The sequence below is a fragment of the Pelophylax lessonae genome (assembly GCF_965119305.1).
Source record: "Pelophylax lessonae genome assembly, chromosome: 6".
Lineage (NCBI taxonomy): Eukaryota > Metazoa > Chordata > Amphibia > Anura > Ranidae > Pelophylax > Pelophylax lessonae.
The window spans coordinates 107,002,753-107,027,078 of NC_138773.1; the positions used below are offsets into that span (position 1 = coordinate 107,002,753).

General features: G+C 46.7%; 1 protein-coding gene across 1 annotated transcript in view; it reads left to right on the plus strand.

The window, feature by feature from the left end:
- EIF2AK1 (eukaryotic translation initiation factor 2 alpha kinase 1) overlaps positions 1–24,326 on the plus strand; it is a 112,550-nt gene that overhangs the window by 82,176 nt on the left and 6,048 nt on the right. The window contains exons 11-12 of the mRNA XM_082261884.1: positions 309–415; positions 9,219–9,336. Coding sequence (XP_082118010.1) covers positions 309–415; positions 9,219–9,336 — 225 coding nt within the window. The remainder of the gene's footprint in view (positions 1–308; positions 416–9,218; positions 9,337–24,326) is intronic.

Genomic DNA, 24,326 nt, shown 5'->3' on the forward strand with positions numbered 1-24,326 from the left:
AGTTATTGAATGGCAGGACAATCACCAGTGTCCTCGCAGTTCATTGAGAACTACAAGCCTTCAGCCACAATGACTGACAGCACTTGTAGCCTACTCATTCACCGAAAATTGTGACAGCGGGTGCAGCGAGAAAATCCCAAGTCCACTGTCAGAGCGGAAAGCGCTGGTGGGGGGGGAGTTGGGTGGATAGGAGCATGTTCCGAGATACTCCCTAAAATGTGGGTATAACATGCTCCTAAAGGTGAACTTATCCTTTAATGAGGTTTGCCTTGGTGTTCTACTATTAATTGAGTTTAACTTTTCCACAGGATGCTTTGAGTTTGTGGATGTGTCTAGCGCACTCAGAATATTCTACCAACTTCTGCAAGGAGTGCGATATATCCATTCCATGGGCGTCCTTCATAGAGATCTGAAGGTATGGTGTTTTCATGACTATCAATGTGTAATCATTCCAAACAAGAAGGATATTTTTTTATTTAACTTTTATAAACGTAGAGGTCAGCTCTGGGAAACTTAAAAATTATCCCCTGTAGTGAAGCTGTAGGGACCGGTCAGAGAATTGAGTAAGTAGATCTTCTTTTCTATGTCCCTTAGACCTAAAGTAGCAAATAACCCTTGCAGTGTGGACACAGCTCACTGCAAGGTATTTTTTTTTTTTTTCCCCAGAGTTGGGCTTTAATTGCAACCTTGGATAGTCCTGTACACATTTTTTTTACATTGAGTTATTTCTAAGATGTGCTGGTATATTTTTGCCCATGCACCCTGTTATTATGGGCCAGTTATGGTAGATCTGGTGAGGTGGGACTTAATGGACCACAGTGTAGATTTTTTTTTCCACTTATTTTCCACCTGTACTTAAAGTGTTACTAAACCCAGGAGCCTATATCTGGTCTATATATATATATATATATATATATATATATATATATATATATATATATATATATATATATATATATATATCACTATATTTGGTCTCCCACGGTACACAAAACATGGAAATCCAATAAGTTTAGTAAATTTAAACTGCTAAATACCTTTTCTCATCAGCAATATATAGCAGTCTTGTGACTTCCATCAGTGCCTGGTTAAAGCTTGCAGGAGGCGTTTTCATACTGCACTGGCTGTCCTATCAGGATGCAGGACCTCTGACCCTCTGTCTGGACAGTTCTGGATTGGCCCTGTGCTGATCACATGCGCACTCTCAAAAAAAGAAAAAAAATATCCAGCAATCCACACCAAACTGAGCATGTGCAGCCTGAATCCAGCAACTCTGTCTTGTATGTACATGTTATGGGGACAATGCAAGAAGAGGAGGACCTGTGCATACAGGATCAAACAGCCTTTTTATACCTTTCAGAGGATTAACCCCTTCCACAGTGAGTAAAACAAGCATGCTTTACTGAATATACAGACTGATTTTACTTTTGAGGGTTTAGTAACACTATAAGTGTATCTATGATCTAGCTGTTACTTATTAGACTAAGGGTCTAGGAGTCAAACACACAAAGCCAAAATAATAAAGTATGAGACAAACTTTTTACTCAACCAAAATGCAACCTGTGTGGAAATAAAATGAGAGATAATGTTTTTCTAGATTTGGCTCGAAAGTGTTCTCTCCCTTCCTGTTTGTGGTAGAGAAAGATTGGCTGCTTAGTCATACCTTGGTACTTTGAAATTGATGGTGAAAAAAAAATTGTGACTAGATTCTCTACAGTCACATAGGCATCCAGTCAGGAAGAGGTTAAAATATTGCATACTGGTATTTAAAGACCGAAGGAAAAAAAAAAAAAGATTAAGCAGTGTTAATGGTAGGACTTTGAAGTCGAATAGCCATGCATTTCCTCTTGAGTAAGCTTCCAGTGGCAGATACCACAGGGACTGTGGTGGACCACCACTTTTTATGGGTTTGAATTTTTTCAGCGCACGTTTGGAGAAGGTTAGGTCCTGACTGGTTGCTGGCATTGTGGGAAGAAGACAGCAATGCGAGGTGTAATCATTTTCAGTAGCACAGTTGGAACTGATACTTTGCAGTTTTTGCGATAATGGCACATGAGTGGACAAAGTTTAGAAAACACTCGTAGGGAGTATAAGTGAAAGGGTAGAAATGTGAACAGGGGTAAAAAGGAAAAACATTGTTCAGGAGAAAAAGCAAGCCGCTCACCTGCTATAAGTGGATTTGAGGAAAGGGGGAAGTTCTGGTCTTCCTCCTCCTCCCCTCCTCCACATTTGACACAATTTTTATGCGGGGGAGGGGGTGGGGTTGCGGTTACCTGGTTTCAACAAGTACTCGCTCCCCCACTTCTGGTCAGATCACCGTGGTAATCCAAGTGGAAGTTCGGCCCCCACCTTCCTCCACAGCCCTCTGGGACACAACACAGGTCCCAGAAAGTTGAAGGACCAATCAGCGCAGTAAGCAGCCGGCTGGTAAGCCACATGCAGTCACAGCTGGCTGCTCTCAGTTAGTATGCTGGTGCCGTGGACCTATGTTCTATGAGGACTGTGCTGGATCCTGTTTAAAAAGTCAGCTGCTACAGTTTTTGTAGCTGCCGACTTAACATTTTTCAATATTTAACTTAAAATAAAAAATGTTGTCTGCGCCTATCCATGTGCAATCCAATTAATATTTTTAAACCATACTTTCAAACCACAAAACTGTTTTCTCTATCGCTCATTGACAGACGTAGTCCTCGGTGATACAGCACCTTCGGGTTATGTTGCCTCCACAGGAGCAGGACTAGACAGGAAATTAAAATGCTCTGGCCACACCCTAGGGGCAGTCCCAGAGGGTATATCCTCTCTCTCTCTGCCTCAGCAAATCAGTTATTTTCTGTCTAGTTAGGAGTAAGGACCTAGATACCTTGCTGGGATCTTCGGTCCTGGCAAGATTTTTTTCTTAAAAAGATTTTTTTAGACAGCTTTTTTCTCCAGTGTTCCTGTGAGATCTTCAAGCAAGAAAGCTGAACTGGGCGACGGGCTGGATGTTGAGATCCGGTGGTCACCCCAGTTCAGCCTACGAGCGCGTGCAGGCCATAGCTCCGCGCTGGGTCGGCCGCGACAAAGTCCCATTAAGGGACTGACCCCGCGAGTTAAACGTCTCGCTGAAACGCCAAAGACCATGAGTCACGGCGTCCGTATTGGTCGACAGCCCTCCCGCCCCGGTGGAGAGGGGTACTGTCAGGAGTTGGTGCCCGCCTGGTTCCGGTATGGTGAGTAGTATGTTCCCCCTTTTCCCCCTGACGGGTCTTGTGGTGAACGCGGGCCCCTCTCTGTATGGTAAGATAGAGTCCCCCTCTATCCTATAACATGGCACAGATCCCCCTACTTTGAGTGTGATTTTGTGTGCAAAAAGCCAGGAGGCTTGGTTTGGGAGCTAACAATCTAATTGTATACAGGTTTAAAAGATTGTAATCAGTGGCAGTCTGGGAATCTTACTGTGATAAGAATAAGGTACCTACCAGTCAGAAGCCACGGACATGTAGACTGCCTTCCTAGTCAAATCTCCAGCTATAGCAGGCCTTTCGAACGGCCATGAGGTCCACCAGGGCCGGTACCGCCAACCACGCCAAAAATCCCCATGCAGAGATAGTGTTGTGTGCCCTGCAGCACACCGCTATTCGGTACAGGCCGCCGCCATTTTTTTTGCTGGATTGCACGAGCCGCCATTTTGGCGTAGCCTCGTGTCTCCAGCATGGGGGCGGCCATGTTTGAGGTGATCCAAACACCTCGTGGAGCTAGGGGAGGCGCCGGAAGGCGTGCAGAGGGGCGGAGCCGCCTCCTTTCTTCCTGGGCAGCCAGCCAAAAGACTTCCTGTTTGTCAAGACAGCGCTGTAACCTGTTGCAGTTAAACTCTGGGCATCAAGTGGTGAGCCTGGGGGTCTATCTCTCTCTCTCTCTCTCTCTCTCGATCAATAGGGATCCCTAGCAGGTAACACTAAGGGGCTTTTGTGGCGCTGGGGGTCTGTGAAAAAAAAAAAAAAGTTTTTTATTTTTGAATTATATTATCCGGGAAGTTACTGGAATAATCATGGACCCTGCCACACAAATTCCCCCACCTGTTTCCCTCGAGGGGGCCACGGGACCCGCCGGTGCACAGAGTGTAGAGGCATTTACAGCAATTTTGGAGTCTATGGTGGCTCGGGTGGAGGCGGCCTGTCAGGGACGAGGTTCAAGGAAGCGACCCCCGCCTACCCCTATATTATCTGACACCTCTGACTCAGATTCAGAGATGGTCACTGCAGTTGCAGGTCCCTCTGCAAGGGCTGTTACCTCAGGTAAAGCTCCCTCAGACAGTGAGGAGGACGTTTCTTCTCCCGCTATAATTCAGGAAGAAGCATTGGTGGACGCACTAGTTGTGGCAGTGCAGGAAACCTTAAAACTTGAGGTTTTACCGGCAGAAGCAACTGATACAGAGATTCCTTTTGGTACTAACAAGCCCATCAAAACGGTGAAGGTTTTTCCTGTACCCAAGTGTTTTGGTAATAAGATTAAAGGAGAATGGGAGCATTCTAAACGTACCTTTACTATTTCCAAGCGTATTGCTAGACGCTATCCGTTTGAGGAATCCATCATTAAGAAATGGACGGTACCACCAGTGGTGGATCCACCTATTTCCAGGCTGAATAAAGCCACGGTTATCCCAGTGGAGGACACTTCGTCCTTTAAGGATCCGGTGGATCGAAAGATGGAAGCAGAGTCCCGCACCATCTTCTCTCTGATAGGGTCAGCATTTAGACCAGTAATTGTTATTGGTCTAGTTTCCCAGACACTTACGGAATGGGCGAGATTGGTACGCCAAGACCTTAGGGGAAAAGATATTCCCCAGGAAACATCTGATTTGATGGAACAGATTATACAAGGGCTACAGTTTATCTGTGACGCAGCCTTGGACACTACTCCCCTATTAGGGCATGCATCTATGTCAGCGGTAATCCTCAGACGTGTGCTGTGGTTAAAATGCTGGTCAGCTGACCTAGGTTCCAAAAAGACCTTGACGAATCTCCCCTTTCAGGGGAATCGTCTATTTGGGGCCACCCTAGATGAAATCATTAAGGATGCCACTGGGGGCAAGAGCACTTTTTTGCCACAGGCTGCTAAAGCTAAGGGACCTCGCAACAAGCGAGGACCTTTCTTTACCGCCCATAAAGGGTTCGCACGCCCGGCTGGAACAAGCGGGAAAGGCAAGACTCCTCCAGGAGGGTTCAAGAAAGGCTGGTCGGACAAACAGAGGACCAACTCAGCCAAACCCGAAGCAAAGGAGTACACAGCCTGAAGGTGCGCCCCCACCCGGTTTGAGGGTGGGGGGACGTTTTCACCGGTATTCAGGACATTAGATCGAGCATCAACTACTACTACCGGTGCGATTCTTCCCTTCCAACATTTAAGTACTACAGGGAGCGGTAGTCACCGTTCCCTGAATAGATCTTTTCCTTTACCTTTTCCTAAGATTAGTCTCAATTCCCCACAGGAATCGGATCTGGTTGACCAGACAGGCCAAGAAGCCTCTAGCCGGGTGACTTCGGTCCCTGAGGTTCAACCAGAAAAGATCACCCTTCCTGATAGCAATCAGGTATCTGATAAATGTGTGGGAACAGAAAACGACCAGACTTTCTCGGATGGTCGGGGCCAGATAGCTCTAGGGACGCCTGGTTCAGATCCAGTCAGCACCAGTGGTCCTAGAAATTCTAGGCTGGCCTCGTCAAGCCGGCCTGGCCGACTTGGACAGGCTAGTCGCAGACGTTCCGTGGGAACTTCGTCTCAGGGAGTGTCTGTGGTCTCAAGGACCAATTTACCATCGTGCTTTACAGTCGCTGGTTTTAATGGCCTGGCCATTGAGACCCAAGTACTGAAGGACAGAGGTTTGTCAGCTTCAGTCATTCCTACCCTTATTAAAGCAAGGAAAGCGACTTCCAGCAAGGTCTATTATCACACTTGGAAGACTTATATTGCGTGGTGTGAATCTTTAGGATTTCCTCCACGTACCTATTCGGTGACTCGAATATTGGCTTTTTTGCAACAAGGGGTTGAGCAGAAGCTAGCCTTGAGCACCATCAAGGGTCAAGTTTCAGCATTAGCAATCTTCTTTCAGAAACCTTTAGCTACCAAGTCCTTGGTGCGGAATTTCATCCAGGGGGTGCGGCACCTGGCTCCACCAGTCCGCGCGCCCTTACCGCCCTGGGATCTTAATTTAGTTTTGTCGGTTCTACAGAAACCTCCCTTTGAAAACATCAGGGAGAATCCCTTGTTTACTTTATCCCAGAAGGTGGCCTTCTTGGTGGCTATCACTTCTGCTCGCAGGGTGTCAGAACTGGCTGCATTATCATGCCAGTCCCCATACCTAGTGATTCATAGGGATAAGGTAGTACTTCATCCTAAACCATCCTTTCTTCCTAAGGTGGTTTCAGATTTTCATCTGAATGAAGATATTGTACTACCTTCCTTGTGTCCTCAGCCCAAGCATCATCGGGAACATGCGTTGCATTCCTTGGATGTGGTTCGGGCAATCAGAGTATACCTGAAAGCTACGGAATCATTCCGTAAGACGGATTCACTTTTTGTGATCACGGATGGCCCCAGAAAGGGTTTGCCTGCATCTGCCGCGACCATTGCCAAATGGATTAGACAGACGGTGGGACAGGCTTATTCTATTAAGGGTCAGAGTCCTCCGTTCCCTGTTAGGGCGCACTCCACTCGAGCGCTCAGTACTTCCTGGGCCTTTCGCCATCAAATTGATGTGACGGCATCGGCGGATGCCTTATTTGGCCGCAAGGTTTTGCAGGCCGCAATTTGAGGAGACCGGTGGTCTACCTCGAGAGTTTTTTTCTGTTTGAAAAATTTCTTTTTTGTTGAGTCTCATCATTAAGGATGAGCATTGTAAACTTCTAGTTGGCACCGGTTGGGCCTTCTAGATTGGGATTTGATTTCCATTTTCCCACCCCCTCATTTGTGATACTGCTCTGGGACGTCCCAAAAGTGCTGTATCACTTAGGACTACGTCTGTCAATGAGCGATAGAGAAAAATGGATTTTTGTAAAATCTTACCGTAAAATCCTTTTCTCTTAGCTCATTGACAGACGTAGTCCCCGCCCCTCTGTTTTGGAGTTGGGTTGGGTTAAAATCTCTAAAGACTGCTTTTTGACATAACTGATTTGCTGAGGCAGAGAGAGAGAGGATATACCCTCTGGGACTGCCCCTAGGGTGTGGCCAGAGCATTTTAATTTCCTGTCTAGTCCTGCTCCTGTGGAGGCAACATAACCCGAAGGTGCTGTATCACCGAGGACTACCTCTGTCAATGAGCTAAGAGAAAAGGATTTTACGGTAAGATTTTACAAAAATCCATTTATTATTCAATGACAAAACTTTTTTTCGTGTACAATAAAATAAACAAACGTGACAGTTCCAGATTATTATAATTCAATTAGTAGTGTTTTTCTTCTTAAATATTTTTCCCTTTTTTAAATGTGCTTCTCATATTCTGCAGTTTTTCCACCTTCACCCTTGTGGATTTCAGTCAATACAATTGTGCAGTGACTCCCACCACCTTTCACCACTGCGCTCACCTCCAGTTTAGACCTGTTTCTAGGTCTAAAATCAACTTCCCCTGCTGGGGTTAATTCCAGGCTTGTCAGCTGTTTATTCTTCTTCCACTCTCCTCACTGTGCAGGCTTTGTCTGGACTTCCTTTCCTCCACATCCTCTCAATATAAAAGATACACTCCCATTGTGTAGTATATAAAGGTTCCACACTTATTGCATAATATCCACTTGCATTAAAACTTGAAATGGTGCGCTTTAAAAAAAATCATCAAACGAGGCAGCAGCTCCCGTATGCTCTCATATGTTCCACAAACAGTCCTCTTTTACCCAACTCCTCCCAGGCGTATCGTCACGATCACGTGACTTCTTCAGGGATTAGGGGTCAGGTGTTGGGTGACTTCTTTTAACATAACATGAGGCGGTTGGTTGTTCAGGCAACCACAACTACTCCCACTGCTGGTTTTGCATAGGTCATAACAATCACGCCTCATGTTATGTTAAAAAACGTCACCCAAAACCTGCCCCCTAATCCCTGAGGAAGTCACGTGATCTTGATGATACGTGTGGATGGAGTCCGGTGACAGAGGACTGTATTTGTGGAACATACAAGAGTGGGGATACAGCCCTCCCATCTGTTGCAGAACTACACTTTCCACGAGGCATTGTAAAACTCTGACGTGCACAGACATAGCAAGGCATGATGGGAATTGTAGTTCCCGAACAACTGGAGGGCCATAGTTTGGTAACCCATGTACAAGAGCATACGGGAGCTGCTGCCCCCTCGGATGATTTTTTTAAAGTGCACTGTCTCAAGTTTTAATGTAAGTGGATATTCAATAAATGTGAAACCTTTATATACTACACAATGGGAGTGTATCTTTTATACTGAGGGGACGTGGGGGAAAGGAAGTCCAGACAAAGCCAGCTCCGTGAGGAGAGTGGAAATAACCCCAGCAGGGGAAGGTGATTTTAGACCTTGTAACAGGTCTAAACTGGAGGTGAGCATAGTGGTGAAAGGTGGTGGGAGTCACTGCACAATTAACTGAATTCCACAAGGGTGAAGGTGGAAAAACTGTGGGATATAAGAGGCATATTTGAAAGAAGAAAAGCACTACTAATTGAGTTATATTTACCTGGGACTGTCGCATTTGTTTTTTTTTATTGTACACGAGAAAGTTTGTCACTGAATGAAAGCAGTTTTGTGGTTTGAAAGTAAGGTTTTGGTTTAAAAACATTAATTGGATTGCACAAGGATATGCGCAGCCAACATTTTTTATTTAATTTTGTTTGCAGTTGTGGGAACACAACTTGGGGAGCGCGGGATAATACACATCTGTTTTATTATCTAATTTTAATATATGACTTAATTGCTTTAAAATAAATGTTTCTGGAAGAAAAAAATGGGAGCTGCCAATGCTGACCAGAACATTGTAGTTGCCTGGCTATTATGCGGACCCTCCGATTTCAATACATTCTAAGTATTGAAGCAGAGGGGCAGAATGAAAGCAAAATTAGTCATTGTAGAATGAGAAGTCGGCATTGGTAGTTGCCGTTTTATCAGAGGAAAGGCTTTCTTTTAATTTAATATAACTACCCGAATTTATCTCTTTTAGGCATAGTTATCTGTGCCTAGCTATTACAATGGGCTTAACCCTGTTCTGTTTTTATGTTGTCTTTGAGCAGCCAAGAAATATTTTCTTGCAAGGACCAGACCTGCATGTACGCATTGGGGATTTTGGGCTCGCTTGCAGAGATATTTTACAACATTCAGACCACTGGTTAAAGAAAGAAGGGACCAATGGTGAGTGTGTTGCATTAGTATGTTAACATTTATAAAAAAAACGTATAACTTGGCTTGTGGGTATGTATGTCAAGCCCCGTACACACGTACCGATCGTCGGCCGAACGATCGGCCGTCTTTTTCCAGGGCTGTCGGTGTCTGTTGAAAAGTGCAAAAGACTGCACAAGAATTTTGTCCGCCGACTACAGCCGACTGCAGAAGTGATGTCATGTAATGGTTAACTTTCCCTGTGTTTTTTTTCTTTTCTGAGCATGCCCAGTCTTGCAAATCTGCTGTCTGTCGGCGGAATTCTGTACTGACTGGCGAACAATCGGCCGTTCTGGTGTCGGCATACAAAAATTTTCATGCTTGCAAGACAGATTCTTTTCGGCCGAAAGTGCGCTGTCGGAAGCATCATACTAACAAGCCGAAAATCGGCCGATCGTTCGGCGGCCGAACATTTTCGGCCGACAATCGGTACGTGTGTACGGGCCTTTAGGGTGCAATTATGGCTCAGCTTTGAACTTATTTGTTGCAAACAAATACTCTGCTATCCTGCCAGCCTGGTTTTAGCCAAGGAGTGCAGCCAGATTAATAAAAGCTTGCAAGGACCAGACCTGCATGTACGCATTGGGGATTTTGGGCTCGCTTGCAGAGATATTTTACAACATTCGGACCACTGGTTAAAGAAAGAAGGGACCAATGGTGAGTGTGTTGCATTAGTATGTTAACATTTATAAAAAAAACGTATAACTTGGCTTGTGGGTATGTATGTCAAGCCCCGTACACACGTACCGATCGTCGGCCGAACGATCGGCCGTCTTTTTCCAGGGCTGTCGGTGTCTGTTGAAAAGTGCAAAAGACTGCACAAGAATTTTGTCCGCCGACTACAGCCGACTGCAGAAGTGATGTCATGTAATGGTTAACTTTCCCTGTGTTTTTTTTCTTTTCTGAGCATGCCCAGTCTTGCAAATCTGCTGTCTGTCGGCGGAATTCTGTACTGACTGGCGAACAATCGGCCGTTCTGGTGTCGGCATACAAAAATTTTCATGCTTGCAAGACAGATTCTTTTCGGCCGAAAGTGCGCTGTCGGAAGCATCATACTAACAAGCCGAAAATCGGCCGATCGTTCGGCGGCCGAACATTTTCGGCCGACAATCGGTACGTGTGTACGGGCCTTTAGGGTGCAATTATGGCTCAGCTTTGAACTTATTTGTTGCAAACAAATACTCTGCTATCCTGCCAGCCTGGTTTTAGCCAAGGAGTGCAGCCAGATTAATAAAAGCTTGCAAGGACCAGACCTGCATGTACGCATTGGGGATTTTGGGCTCGCTTGCAGAGATATTTTACAACATTCGGACCACTGGTTAAAGAAAGAAGGGACCAATGGTGAGTGTGTTGCATTAGTATGTTAACATTTATAACAAAAACTTATAAATTGGCTTGTGGGTATGTCTGTTAGGGTGCAATTATGGCTCAGCTTTGAACTTTATTGTTGCAAACAAATACTCTGCTACCCTGCCAGCCTGGTTTTAGCCAAGGAGTGCAGCCAGATTAATAAAAGCTAAGTTCTGATGGTTTCCATAGGACACCATAATGTTTTATAGTTGCTGGCAGCTGGTGAAGCCATCTGCCAACACATAGTCTCTCTCTCTCTTGAATTCCCTTCTGCATGCTGCTTGGTATGCTACAGCATCTGAAACTTCTAAATGCACCTTTGTCCATAACCAGAACCTTTACCAAGGCTGCAGCAGGAATCAGGAGAGCAAGTAAGTAAAGGCCCCTCCAGCCGGTGTCTTAGAATAACAGGGAGGTGAAGCATCCATCAATCAAGGTGTAATGACCCCCCCCCTCCCTATTGTGTTTAACTAGTTAGTGGGCATTAAGGAGGAGGGAGGAAGTGGGCTGTCATTTACCACTGTGTTTATGCACACACACATGTGACTCTATAGTCACATGGGTTGCTCAGATGTGATAAGGAGGAAATGTTCAGTATACAAACTCACTGAAAACTGAGCATGTGCAGAGCTGCCAACACTGCTCAAAAAATCCCCAACTGCAATGGGGCCATGAACAGAAGGGGGGAGATGAAGAACAGCAGTTTCAGACAGTTTTTTTTTTTTTGCAGAATACAGAAATACGAATCTCCTAGAGAGTATGAACAGCATGTAATACAGCATGTATTGATAGTTTTTAATGATGTGGGTTTAATGACACTTTAAGTGTGTGGGCCTCTGGTATTTGTGTAGTATTACCTTTTACTACCTTCCCTTGGTATACAAATTACATTGTACAGTGCTACAAAGTGTAGTTAAATTAACCCCCCACCCCCGTACCCCTGCTTTTCAGTCGATTGCTATAATTGTGCAATAAATTACTTTATGCTTGTATTGTACGATACTAAAATATATTGCATTTATTGTAAACCTGCCACAAACGCAGACATTTTAACTTGAGCATATAATTAATATATATAATATATTACATAATCGGAGGGGATGTGTGAAGTGAAAACCACATATTAAAAACATTGATAGATTTAGAGTACAGGCAGGCAGAAAACAAAACTACCCCCTCCCCCCATTGATCAGTATTTTTTTTTTTCAAGAGGGGTTTCGCAGCTGTCACATGATTCTGAGCTCTCAGATCCCCAGCCGAACTGGAGAGCTCCGTCAGACTAATTTCACATAGGAAAACGAAAGTGAGGGAGAGCTGTGGAGTGTGTGTGCGCTCTTGCTCTCTGCCTCCCCCTAAAGTGCAGTACCCGGTAGTTAGAAGAAAGGTACAGTACTGCCGATTTTTAACTACTCGCCAACCGCGCTATAGCCAAATGACGGCTGCAGCAAGGCTGGCCAGCTTTGAGAGGGCATCATATGACGTCCTCCTGTGATCGCACCCGCTGGCGCGCTCTGTGATCGCTGTGTCCTCGGGACACAGCTGATCACAGATTAGGGTAAAGAGCCAATCATCTGCTCTTTACCGCCTGATCAGCTGTGTCCAATCACAGCTGATCATGATGTAAACACAAGCTGGTTTTTGGCATTCCTTTCCTCATGCTGTCAATGTGAGGAGAGCCAGTAACCTGCTTGTGTAAAAAAAAAAGGGACATCAACACTGATAATTTTTTATTTTTTGCGATATAAATGAAAAAGATTTTGAGGAAAAAATAAAATTTTCTACTTTTTCTTATAAAAAAAATAGCCAATAAACTCAATTTTTTCATACAATTTAGCCAAAGTGTATTTAGCTACATGTCTTTGAAAAAAAAAAAAATCTCAATAACCGTAAATTTATTGGTTTGCGCAAAAGTTATAGTGCCTACAAACTATGGTGTATATACTAGAATTTATGCAGCTATAACTTTCTGACTGACTATCTAATTTCTTGAAGTGGTAAAATGGCAGAACAGTACAACCCCCCCCCCCCAAATTACCCCTTTTTGGAAAGTAGACACCCCAATTAATTTCCAGAGAGGCATGTTGAGCCCATTTAATATTTCTTTTTTGTCATAGGTGTTTACAAATTGACAAAAACTCCTTTTCTCTTACGTCCTCCGACAGTCGCCGCCTCTTCATATTCGTCACATATGGGGGTATTAGACTTTGCTCCGAAGGAGTAGCTAGGCAACAGAATATGTTAACATTAAAGCTTTTAACATATCCCACCCTCAAGGGGTGGTCCCCTCAGTCAATACCCTCCTACTTCCTGCAACCATATCTCAGTTTCAATGTCTAGCTTGTCAGGAGTGGCTGGCTCTCTCTGTGCTGGGGCTTTGTGCCCCAGACTCTTTCTTCTTTTTTGATTTTTTGTTTGAGTTTTCTCTCTACCTTTACTTAGCTGTTCTTTTTGTCAGCGTTAGTTCTTCGGATGAAGAGGATCATGCGGGCTGGGTCTCGGGCTGATCCCCCTAGTCGCAGGTCGTGGGTCAGTGGCTTCCCAGCCTGCCATCGAGCGTTCAGCCAGGTAACGCTCCTGGCACAGTGAACGACCCATCCCTGTTCGGTGCAGGGATGATTGGTGAGGTGGCTACCTCACTGGACGCTGTGCGGTTTCTTAACCCCCATTCTGTGCGTCTTGTATGCGACTCTCCCTGCCTCATGTGCAGCGGCTTGTTCGCCTGTGCGGGTCCCCCACGCCATTGTGAGGTAAGTGTATCTATGTGGGGACCTGTCTGTCTGGGGGGGTGTCAGTCTGGGACTGTGTAACCTGCCTCTGTTCACACTGTTTGTCTCCCTATCACTCGGCTGCATGCTGTGGGCTGCAAGGGGGGGGGGGGGGGAGCTGTGTGACACTGTGTGTGTCAGCCTTGTCAGTGTGAGAAGCTGTGTGCTGTGGGGCATGTTTTTGGGCATGTTTGGGCACTATACAGCGATCGCTGCGGCGATCTGACATGTTTCTTTATAATGACACGTGTGCATTACTGTACTGTGGAGCGGCGGTTTCGGCGCCATTTTGCCTACACTCGCTCCGGCCGCATGTTCTACATGCATGGCGGCCATTTTCTTGTAGCCTCCCATAGGCTTTCATAGAGCGCCCTGGCAGCATCACTTCCTCTTCTCCAGGAACACCGATCGAGGCAGCAGCAGCGGCGAGGGTCTCCTCAGGTTATATCCTTCCTATCCATTGCCTGTGTCAGTTTTATTGTCCCTGTGGGGGTCTCATTGTGCTTGTGTGTGGTGCGGTGGGCTGCGCTCGCCGCGCTTGTTAAAGGGGCAGTTTACCCTTTATTATCCGGCATTTGTAATAGGGGCAATGGATTCTCAGGAGGGCAAATTTCCTACCGCCTTGGTGGAAAGCCAGGGGACCGCTGTTTCCCCCCCAGGGGGGGATTTAGCCACTATTGTGGCTGGCCTTGCTGCTCAGGTGCAGATGCTGGTGGCTGCTCAATCTACTAAAAGACCCAGAGTTTCTCTTTCCTCTGATTCTGAGGGTGAAGGTGATGGGGCTGTTATGGCGGGGGCCTCCTTATCGGGGTCCCGCTCCTCCCTGGATCTAGTGGGGTCCGAGGTGGAAGCTGAAGTTGAAGGGGTTGATAATTCTCCCCCTGGCTCGCCTGAAGAGCTCGCAATCATGGATGAATTGATTGCTTCCATAAAACAAACGCTGCGTTTGCAGGATGAAGTGTGTCCCCCCGCTGCCTTGGCGGCTTATGGGACGCAGAGAAAACGCAGGACGCCGCAGGTTTTTCCCTGCAATGATGATTTTCAGCGCGCTGTTAAGGAACAATGGCGCAATCTGCGCAAACCTTTTGCTGTACCAAGTAGGTTCAAGCTGCGTTATCCTTTCTCGCCTTCCACTGATGAAAGGTGGTGTGTACCACCCCCAGTGGATCACGCAATTGCGGTTTTAAACAAATCCACTGCGATTCCTGCAGAGGATTCCCCTGTGTTCCGTGATGCCACGGATAGGAGATTGGAGTCTCTTGCCCATCATACTTATTCTGTTACTGGTTCTATGCTTAAGGCTCTGTTTGCCTCTCTCATGGCGGCCCAGGCGGTCGCAAGTTGGACGCAGATGCTTAGGCGCGTCCTAGTGGCCGATTCGGCCTCGCCGGCGACCCTGGATATGGTGGATCAAATCCACCAGGGTGTCATGTATCTGTGTGATGCGGACTTGGACCTAGTCCCGTTGGCTGCACGTGTGCACAGCGTGGCGGTGTTGTCTCGCCGTCTGGTTTGGTCGAAATGTTGGTCGGTGGACCAGTCTTCACGTAAGACCTTAGCCAATCTGCCTTATGATGGGTCTCGCCTTTTTGGGGAGTCCTTGGATGTGTTGATTAAGGGGATCACCGGAGGTAAGAGCACTCTCTTACCCCATTTCCCCAAGGCTAAGGGGGCTTCTGGGAAGAAGCATGCTAATTTTCGGCCCCCTCAGGGGTCCTTTCGTGCCTTTCGATCGCACTACAAGGGCAAACCGTTCAAAGGTCAAGGCTCTCAGAAGAAGCCCTGGTCTGGTAAACAGAAGTCCGGTCAATCCGGATCCGCAGCCCATAACAGTGCGGCCTGAAGGGGCGCCCTCACCCAGTTTTGGGGTGGGGGGATGCTTGCTCGGTTCTCTTCAACCCTGGTTGGCCCGCGTGCGGGACAGATGGGTTCAGGAGATCGTTCGATCTGGTTACAAGATCGAGTTTCTCTCTCGGCCGGAGAGCAGATTTTTTCCCTCAAATCTTCAACTGTCTCCAGAGCGTTTACGGGACCTGCACCTGGCGGTGCGGGACCTGCGGGCTCAGGGAGTGGTAGTTCCGGTGCCTCATCGGGACAGATTTCGGGGGTTTTATTCCAATCTGTTCACCTTGCCCAGAAAGGAGGGCAAGGTTCGTCCAATTCTGGACTTGAAGGCTCTGAACCGCTCTGTGCGGGTTCGCAAGTTCCGCATGGAATCCCTGCGGTCGGTGGTGGCTGCCCTGGTTCCGGGGGAATTCATGGCCTCCATCGATTTGAAGGATGCGTATCTTCACATCCCCATTTTCGAGGGTCACCAGAGGTACCTTCGATTTGCCATTGCGGAGGATCACTACCAGTTCGTGGCGTTACCATTTGGTCTCGCCTCGGCTCCGCGGGTCTTCACCAAGGTGCTTGCACCGGTTCTGGCATTATTGAGGGCCCAGGGCATTTCTGTCCTGGGGTATCTGGACGACATTCTGGTTCGGTCTGCTACCAGCCAGGGTCTGGAGAAGGACCTGTCTGTCACGATGCAAACTCTGCAGGAGTTTGGTTGGACCATAAATTTTCCAAAGTCGACACTGAGTCCGTCGGTTCGTCTTCCCTACCTGGGAATGATTCTGGACTCGGTGCAGGCGAAGGTCTTCCTGCCGGAAGACAAACTCAGAACTCTTCAGGAGGAAGTCAGGTCCCTCAGGGACGTTCCGCACTCGTCTCTGTGGACGTGCATGAGATGCCTGGGATTTATGGTCTCGGCCTTCGAGGCGATTCCCTTCGCCCAGTTTCACACGCGGGGTCTCCAAGCGGAGATCCTGTCCATGTGGGACGGACGACCTAAATCTCTGGATTTTCAAATCTCGTTGAGTCATCGCACCAGAAGAGACCTTCTGTGGTGGCTCCAGTCCCCGATGGTGTCCGGGGGCAAGTCGTTTTGTCCTATCTCGTGGACGGTGATCACCACGGATGCCAGCCTGTCGGGCTGGGGTGGTGTTCTGGGCGTTCTGTCCGCCCAGGGAACTTGGTCGGAGGGGGAGTCTTCCCTTCCGATCAACATTCTGGAATTGCGTGCGATAAATCTCTGTCTTCATCGCTGGACGGAGCGGCTGCAGGGCTGCCCGGTTCGGGTGCAGACGGACAATGCCACGGCGGTGGCCTACATCAACCACCAAGGGGGCACCAGGAGTGCCCGAGCGGCTCGAGAAGTGGCCGACATTCTGTCTTGGGCCGAGACTCATGTCCCGGCGATAACGGCGGTTCACATTCCGGGGGTGGAAAACTGGCAGGCGGACTATCTGAGTCGCCAGACCCTGGATCAGGGGGAATGGTCTCTCCACCCGGCTGTCTTCCAGATGTTGTGCGCGAAGTGGGGTCTTCCAGATGTGGACCTGTTCGCGTCTCGTCTCAACAACAAGGTGAGAAGGTTCGTGGCAAGGACGCGCGACCCTCGGGCAGACGCGTCGGACGCGTTAGTGGCCCCGTGGCATCAGTACAGGCTGATGTACGCGTTTCCACCGATTCGGTTGCTGTCCAGGTTCCTTCGCAGGTTACACTCGGAACGCAGCACGGTGATTCTTGTGGCACCGGACTGGCCTCGCCGGTCCTGGTACGCAGACCTCGTGAATCTGGCGGTCGACGCCCCGTGGCGTCTGCCTCTTCGAGACGATCTCCTGTCTCAAGGACCGATATACCATCCTGCTTTACAGTCGCTGGCTTTGACGGCCTGGCTGTTGAGACCGAGGTCCTGAAGGAGAAGGGTCTCTCCCCAGAGGTCGTTCATACCTTGATCAACGCGAGGAAGTCTTCCTCGGGGAAGGTTTATTACCGTACTTGGAAGGCCTATTTTGCCTGGTGTGAGTCCAGGGGGTTTTCACCCCGCACGTACTCGGTTTCCCGAGTGCTGTCCTTCCTTCAAACGGGTGTCGATCAGCGTTTGGCGCTGGCTACGATAAAGGGTCAGGTGTCTGCGCTGGCCGTTCTGTTTCAACGTCCCGTGGCTTCCAACTCCTTGGTTGGCACTTTTGTTCAGGGAGTGCGGCATCTGGTTCCTCCTAGGAGGGATCCTCTGCCCCCTTGGGACTTGAATCTCGTTCTATCTGTGTTACAACGTGCTCCTTTTGAACAGATCAGGGAGATCTCGTTGTCTATGTTGTCCAAAAAGGTCGCCTTTTTGGTTGCGATCACTTCGACTCGCAGAGTGTCGGAGCTGGCAGCTTTGTCCTGCAAGTCTCCGTATCTGGTTGTTCATTTGGATAAGGTGGTCTTGCGACCTAATCCTTCTTTTCTTCCGAAGCGAGTTTCGGAATTCCATCTTAATGAGGATATTGTCTTGCCTTCGCTGTGCGCGAAGCCTAAACATCCAAAGGAGGTAAGATTACATTCTTTGGATGTTGTTCGGGCGATAAGGGTTTACCTTAAATCGACTGAGTCTGTTCGAAAGACTGACTCCTTGTTTGTTCTTCCAGAGGGTCCTCGGAAGGGCATGGCGGCGTCGGCCTCTACCATCGCCAAATGGATCAGGCAGACCATTGAACAGGCCTATGCTTTGCAGGGGAAGGTTCCCCCTGTGCCTGTGAAGGCGCACTCTACTAGATCTCTGAGTACGTCTTGGGCCTGTCGTCATGGGGCTTCTGTAGCCCAGGTGTGTAAGGCGGCGACTTGGTCGACCGTGCACACTTTCACGAAATTCTACAAAGTAGATGTTCAGGCATCGGCGGATGCTTCCTTTGGCCGCAAGGTTCTTAGTGCGGCAATTCCCTAGGGTCCCTTGTTGGGGACCTCTGGCTGTTGGGATAAGTTTTTTATCCCCTGGTTATTTTGTCTTTTCCTGGGTTGTTGCTCCTGTTGAGCAATTATTTTTCCTGTAGCCCAGCTGGTTTACTTCCTTTGGTAAGGTTCCTTTCTTTGATGCGGAGACTGCGTTGCCTTTCGGCGCGGATGCGTTTCCCACCCCTCATGTTTGCACTGCTTTGGGACGTCCCCATATGTGACGAATATGAAGAGGCGGCGACTGTCGGAGGACGTAAGAGAAAACGGAATTTTTGTAAAATCTTACCTGTAAAATTCCTTTCTCTGAGTCCTCCGACAGTCGCCGCCCCCGCCCCTCTTTTGGGGTTTGGTTGTATACTCTACTGCTATTCCACTGAGATATGGTTGCAGGAAGTAGGAGGGTATTGACTGAGGGGACCACCCCTTGAGGGTGGGATATGTTAAAAGCTTTAATGTTAACATATTCTGTTGCCTAGCTACTCCTTCGGAGCAAAGTCTAATACCCCCATATGTGACGAATATGAAGAGGCGGCGACTGTCGGAGGACTCAGAGAAAGGAATTTTACAGGTAAGATTTTACAAAAATTCCGTGTTTTTTTTTTTTTTTTTTACACAAAGTTGTCATTGAAATGATATATTGCTACCGCATGCCATGGGTATTTGTGGAATTGCACCCCACAATACATTCTGATGCTTCTTCTGACTATGGAGATACCTCATGTGTGAGACTTTTTTTGGCAGTCTAGCCGCGTACAGGACCCCGAAAACCAATCACTGCCTTCAGGCCTTCTAAGGGCGTAAATTGTTTTCACTCCTCACTACCTATCAGTTTCAGAGGTCATCAAATGCCAAGATAGCACAAAACCCCCCAAATGACCCCTTTTTAGAAAGTAGACACCCTAAGCTATTTGTTGAGGCATGTTGAGTCCGTGGAATATTTTATATTTTGCCACAAGTTTTGGTAAAATTAAAATTTTTTTTTTTTTTACACAAAGTTGACACAAAGTTGTCATTTAAATGATATATTGCTTAAACATGCCATGAGTATATGTGAAATGACACCCTAAAAAATATTCTGCTGCTTCTCCTGAGTATGGAGATATCACATCACATGAGACATTTTGGAAGTCTGGCTGCGTACAGGACCCCGAAAACCAATCACCGCCTTCAGGCTTTCTAAGGGCGGAAATTGTTGATTTCAATCCTCACTACCTATCACAGTTTCAGAGGCCATGAAATGCCAAGACAGCACAACCCCCCCCCCCCCCCCCCGTGACCCCTTTTCGGAAAGTAGACACCCTAAGCTATTCGCATTTTGAGTATTTTGCAGATCTCGCTTTGTCACAAAGTTTTGAAAATTGAAAAAAAGGAAAAAACGTTTTTTTCCTTTTTTCTTCCTTCATTTTCCAAAACAAATGAGAGCTGCAAAATACTCACCATGCCTCTTAGCAAATACTGTGGGGTGTCTAGTTTCGAAAAAGGGATAATTTGGGGGTTTTGTGCTATCTTGGCATTTCATGGCCCCTGAAAGTGTGATAGGTAGTGAGGAGTGAAATCCACAATTTACGCGTTTAGAAAGCCTGAAGGCAGTGATTGGTTTTGGGGGTCATTTGTGCGGCTAGACTGCCAAAAAGTCTCACACATGGTATCTCTGTACTCAGGAGAAGCAGCAGAATGTATTTTAGGTTGTCATTCCACATATACCCATGGTATGTGCGAGCAATATATCATTTAGTGACAACTTTGTGTAAAAAAAAAGAAAATGTTCACTGACGGACACAACTCCATATTCTTCTTAATCATTGGGTTTATGGCCCCCTACAGGAGTGGGACACTAGGCAGGAAAAAGCTTGACTACACCTATGGGCAGTCCGGGGGGGGGGGGGGTATACACCCACTCTCGGCTCTAGGCAATCAGTGTTTTTCACCACGCCCTCTGACGAAGTGATGACGAAATGCATCCATGGCTTCCAATACCAGCATCTGAAGGCTTCCTCTGCCTGAAGGTTACCGCGGGACAGTCCAGGGTTCACTGCCTTCCGTGTATGATTACAAGAGTGAGGAGTTCAGCTGGATATGAGCCATCCCTATAAGGAATTTTTGGAGTCACCACCCTTGAATGCTGATTGTGCCCTCGCTTTCCGAGCCTGTGAGGAAGGATTCAGTCTGGAGGATTGTCAGCTCAATGGTGATTAGATCAAAATGCCTATTTGCTGATTGTGGTGAGTTTTCCACCATAGGGAGAGGAACCCATGAGGTGCGGTGACAGTTCACTTACCAGTTTGATTAGCTACAGCTACCTTCTCTTTGGTTATCTTCTCACCTGGTGCCTCTTTTGGACAGTTATTTATATGGACTCTACCTCTGATTGCTTTTTATTTTGTTCCATGTAATGTGTGATGGACTAATTCCAGCGCTGCTTAATGTTTGACATTCCATTGAATGACCGCATTTGTTTATATTATCTTGGATCTATAGCAGCAGCTATATTTTACTTGGAATTTTTGATTTTATCCAATTATATTTATCCACGGTGCAGGGTGGAGACTTTATATTTCTCTGATACGAGTTTGACTTTATATACACTCTATTAGGGTGCTTATTGTCTCCTGGGCTTTCTGTCTTCAAGCGTCAGTGATGCAGGTTTTGCAAGGCGGCCACCTGGTCGTCAGTGCACACTTTTACTAAGTTTTTTGTAAAGTTTTTGTTTTGGCATCTGCGGATGCTTCTTGGTCGCAAGGGTTGCTGGCTGCTGTTTAGAGGACCTGGTCTTCTTTGAGGGTGTATTGTTTTTCAGTTAAGCTCCAGTTTATGGTTGAGCTCTGTTACCTGGTTGGCTATGGCTAGCCATGGGAATTTTTTTTTCTGTGGTTTTTGCACCCCTCATGAACACTGCTTTGGGACATCCCAATGGTTAAGAAGAATCAGGAGCTGTGTCCGTCAATGAACAAGAGAGAAAATGGGATTTATGACTTACCGTAAAATACATTTCTGATGTTCGTTGACGGACACAGCATCCACCCTTCTGGGGAGTTGGCTTTCTTCTGACAAAACTGAGTGCCTATAGCTGGGACTGCCCATAGGTGTAGTCAAGCATTTTTTTCCTATTGTCCTACTTCTGTAGGGGGCAGTATAACCCAATGGTTAAGAAGAATCAGGAGCTGTGTCCATCGGTGAACATCAGAGAAATGGATTTTAACCGATACCAGAAAGTGTGTGGTATGCCCACCATTTGACCTTGCAGCATCCACCCACTTCTAATGATGGGCACACATGCAATGTTCTTTTTTTCTTCGTTCAGCCCATGGGCTGAATGAAAATAAAGAATTTTAGCAGATACCCCCATTCGCATCAGTCCATGTGGATGTAGAAATCTCTGCCACGTAAACTGTTAAATGGCTAAACATCTGCCCTCTGTGTTCACCCCATCCCCTATGCTTCGCCATAAATGCTCTTTCTTTTTTTTTTTTTTTTTTTTTTTTTTTAACTGTGGTGGTGAAATCACTTCCTATAGTGCTGCAATCATTGATTTACATATATACTGAGGGCAAACGTTGTTGCTGTGAATGAACAAATCAGTGCTGCAGCTGATGGGTGTACCTGCAAAGCAAACAATGGTTAACAATAAAACATTACAATTATAATAGTATACAGTGCAGTAAAACAGTAGAATGGTGGTATCTGCGAAGATAACTATGGTTAACAATGAAAAACGGTAACAATAAAACATTAGTCTGACAGTATATTTTAAAGTACAGTAAAAGTAGAAAAGCAGAGTAAGAACAGAAAATTAACTCAAAAAAACAACTAGTTTTGGCTTTATTTTTTAATTTTTTAAACTTTTTTTTTACACTGTTTTTGTTCCAGGCTAGGGTCTCTCAAAATGCGAAAGCCAATGTAACATCTTTCGAGATCCTGTGTGAAAGTGTGCTCACTAATACTCTACTAGTGTGTGGTAGCGACGGCAACAGTCCCGATGCACAGACCATGTTGGCCAGGATAGGAGGGACAAAAATAGCGGGTGTCACGCCTATACCTGCGTTTTCTACAGACACTACATCATCTTTGGGGTGCTCTTTGGGTAGGGGTACCAGGGAGGACATCCAGAAAATGCCTCTCGTGCATCTGGATTGTGAATTTGGGCCACAGCATCTTCTGGATCCCGAAGAGCTGTGATGATCTCTTCTTGGAATTTTAAGGAAGAATCCACTTCCTCCTGACTCTTTGTATAGCACATAAGTGTTCAGCAGAGCGAATTGGAATAATTATACAGACACTTTTTTTTACCAGCATCTGGCATTACGGGCAATTAAGTACGGCGCCATCATCTGGTCATTGAAGTCCACCCCTCCCATGCTAAGGTTGTATTCGTGGACACAGAGGGGCTTCTCAACAACACCAGTCGCCGTTGCAATTTGGACTGTCATATCTGCGTGAATGGAGGACAGAACGAAAACATTCTGTGTGTCCCTCCTCTTCACTGCAAGCAATTCATCACACTTCAAGCAGGCTCTCTTCCCCTGTCTAAGTTTGGAATCTACAAGCCGCTGAGAGTAGGACCGGCGATAAGTTCTCACGATGCCACATACGCCAATTCCAAAATCCAAAAAGGTGACTAAAAAGTGGCACTCTTGTGTAGTAATTGTCCACGTATAAATGGTACCCCTTTCAGAATAAGGATGACACCAAGTCCTAAACAATCTTGCCACTGCGCCTCATGTAGTCTGGGCATTTGGGGGGCTCTAGATTGCTATCTTTTCCCTTGTAAATCTAGAAATTACATGTATAGACTGTTGCCTTGTCACAGAGCTTCTAAATCTTGACCCCATATCTGGCACGTTTGCTGGGGAGAAACTGTTTGAAAGCAAGGGGGCCAGAAAAGTTAATAAGGGACTCATCAATGCAGACAGCTTGTTGGGGTGTATACAAGGCTGCAAACCTCAGGTTGAAGTGATTTACGAGGGGCTGAATTTTGTGGAGCCGGGGGGGGGGGGGGAACGGGCATCTGCGAAGGGGGTAAACGCAGGTGCTGGCAGATGTCAGGGCTGATCCTGCTAACACTGTGTTTTGGGAACACTATACTAAACTATTGGGGATGCTAGTATAGTTCTGATCAGATCAAAGCTATTGATCATTTTAGTCACTATACTAGTAATAGAGGGGTTTAGTGTATGTGTGTGTGTTTGTGTGTATATGTCACGGACAATCAAAGGGTTAAAATGTATTACTAATTATGTGGTGGGCAATCTGACGCTAACTAACGTTAACACTAACTGATGTCACCTGTGACACTAATACAGTGATCAGAAAAAAGATCTGTACACTATAATAGTGACACTGTGACAGGGCAATGAAGGGGTTTAACTGGGGGTGATCAGGGGGTTAAATCTTTATTGGGGGATGTATGGCGGGTACCCTAAATCCATCTGGGACTCCCTCAGACTACCACGAACTGTCTCTCACACTAACTGAAATCACAAGTGACACTAATACAGTGATCAGTAAATTATCTGTATACTGTGTATAGTGTACATTGTGACAGGGAGTGAAAGGGTTAACTGGGGGGTGATCAGGGGGTTAAATGTGTGCCCATGTGTACTGGTGTCAGTGTATTGCTTGTGTACTCATGGTAGATCTCTTCCCACACTGGAACCGAAAAAGGGGGGCTCCAGGAGAGAAGATTGCATAATTTCCTGTTCCTATGTTTACATTACATAGGCACAGGATATGCTGCAATTGGTCAGAACCGATCACCAGGTCCAGGCCAAAAATCATTGGCCTGGACCTGATGACTGATCGGTTCTGAATGGAATCAGAACATCGTGGGGCTAGTGCGCGTGCCCCCTACAGTCATGTTGGTTCGCGCAGCCGAGCCACCTTGCTGCAGTAAATGCGGTGGGCATTCAGCAACTGACACCCTTGCATGTCTGCGTAAGAGCACTGCATTTGTCTGCGTGTCAGGAGCGCGCTTTTGTGCATTTCACAATACACAGTAATGTAAACCAATAATTTTCAAGGGTGCCCCGACTGGAAAAGGGTTAAACACTGATCTAACACATGGTAAAACTTACTTTAATCCGTGGC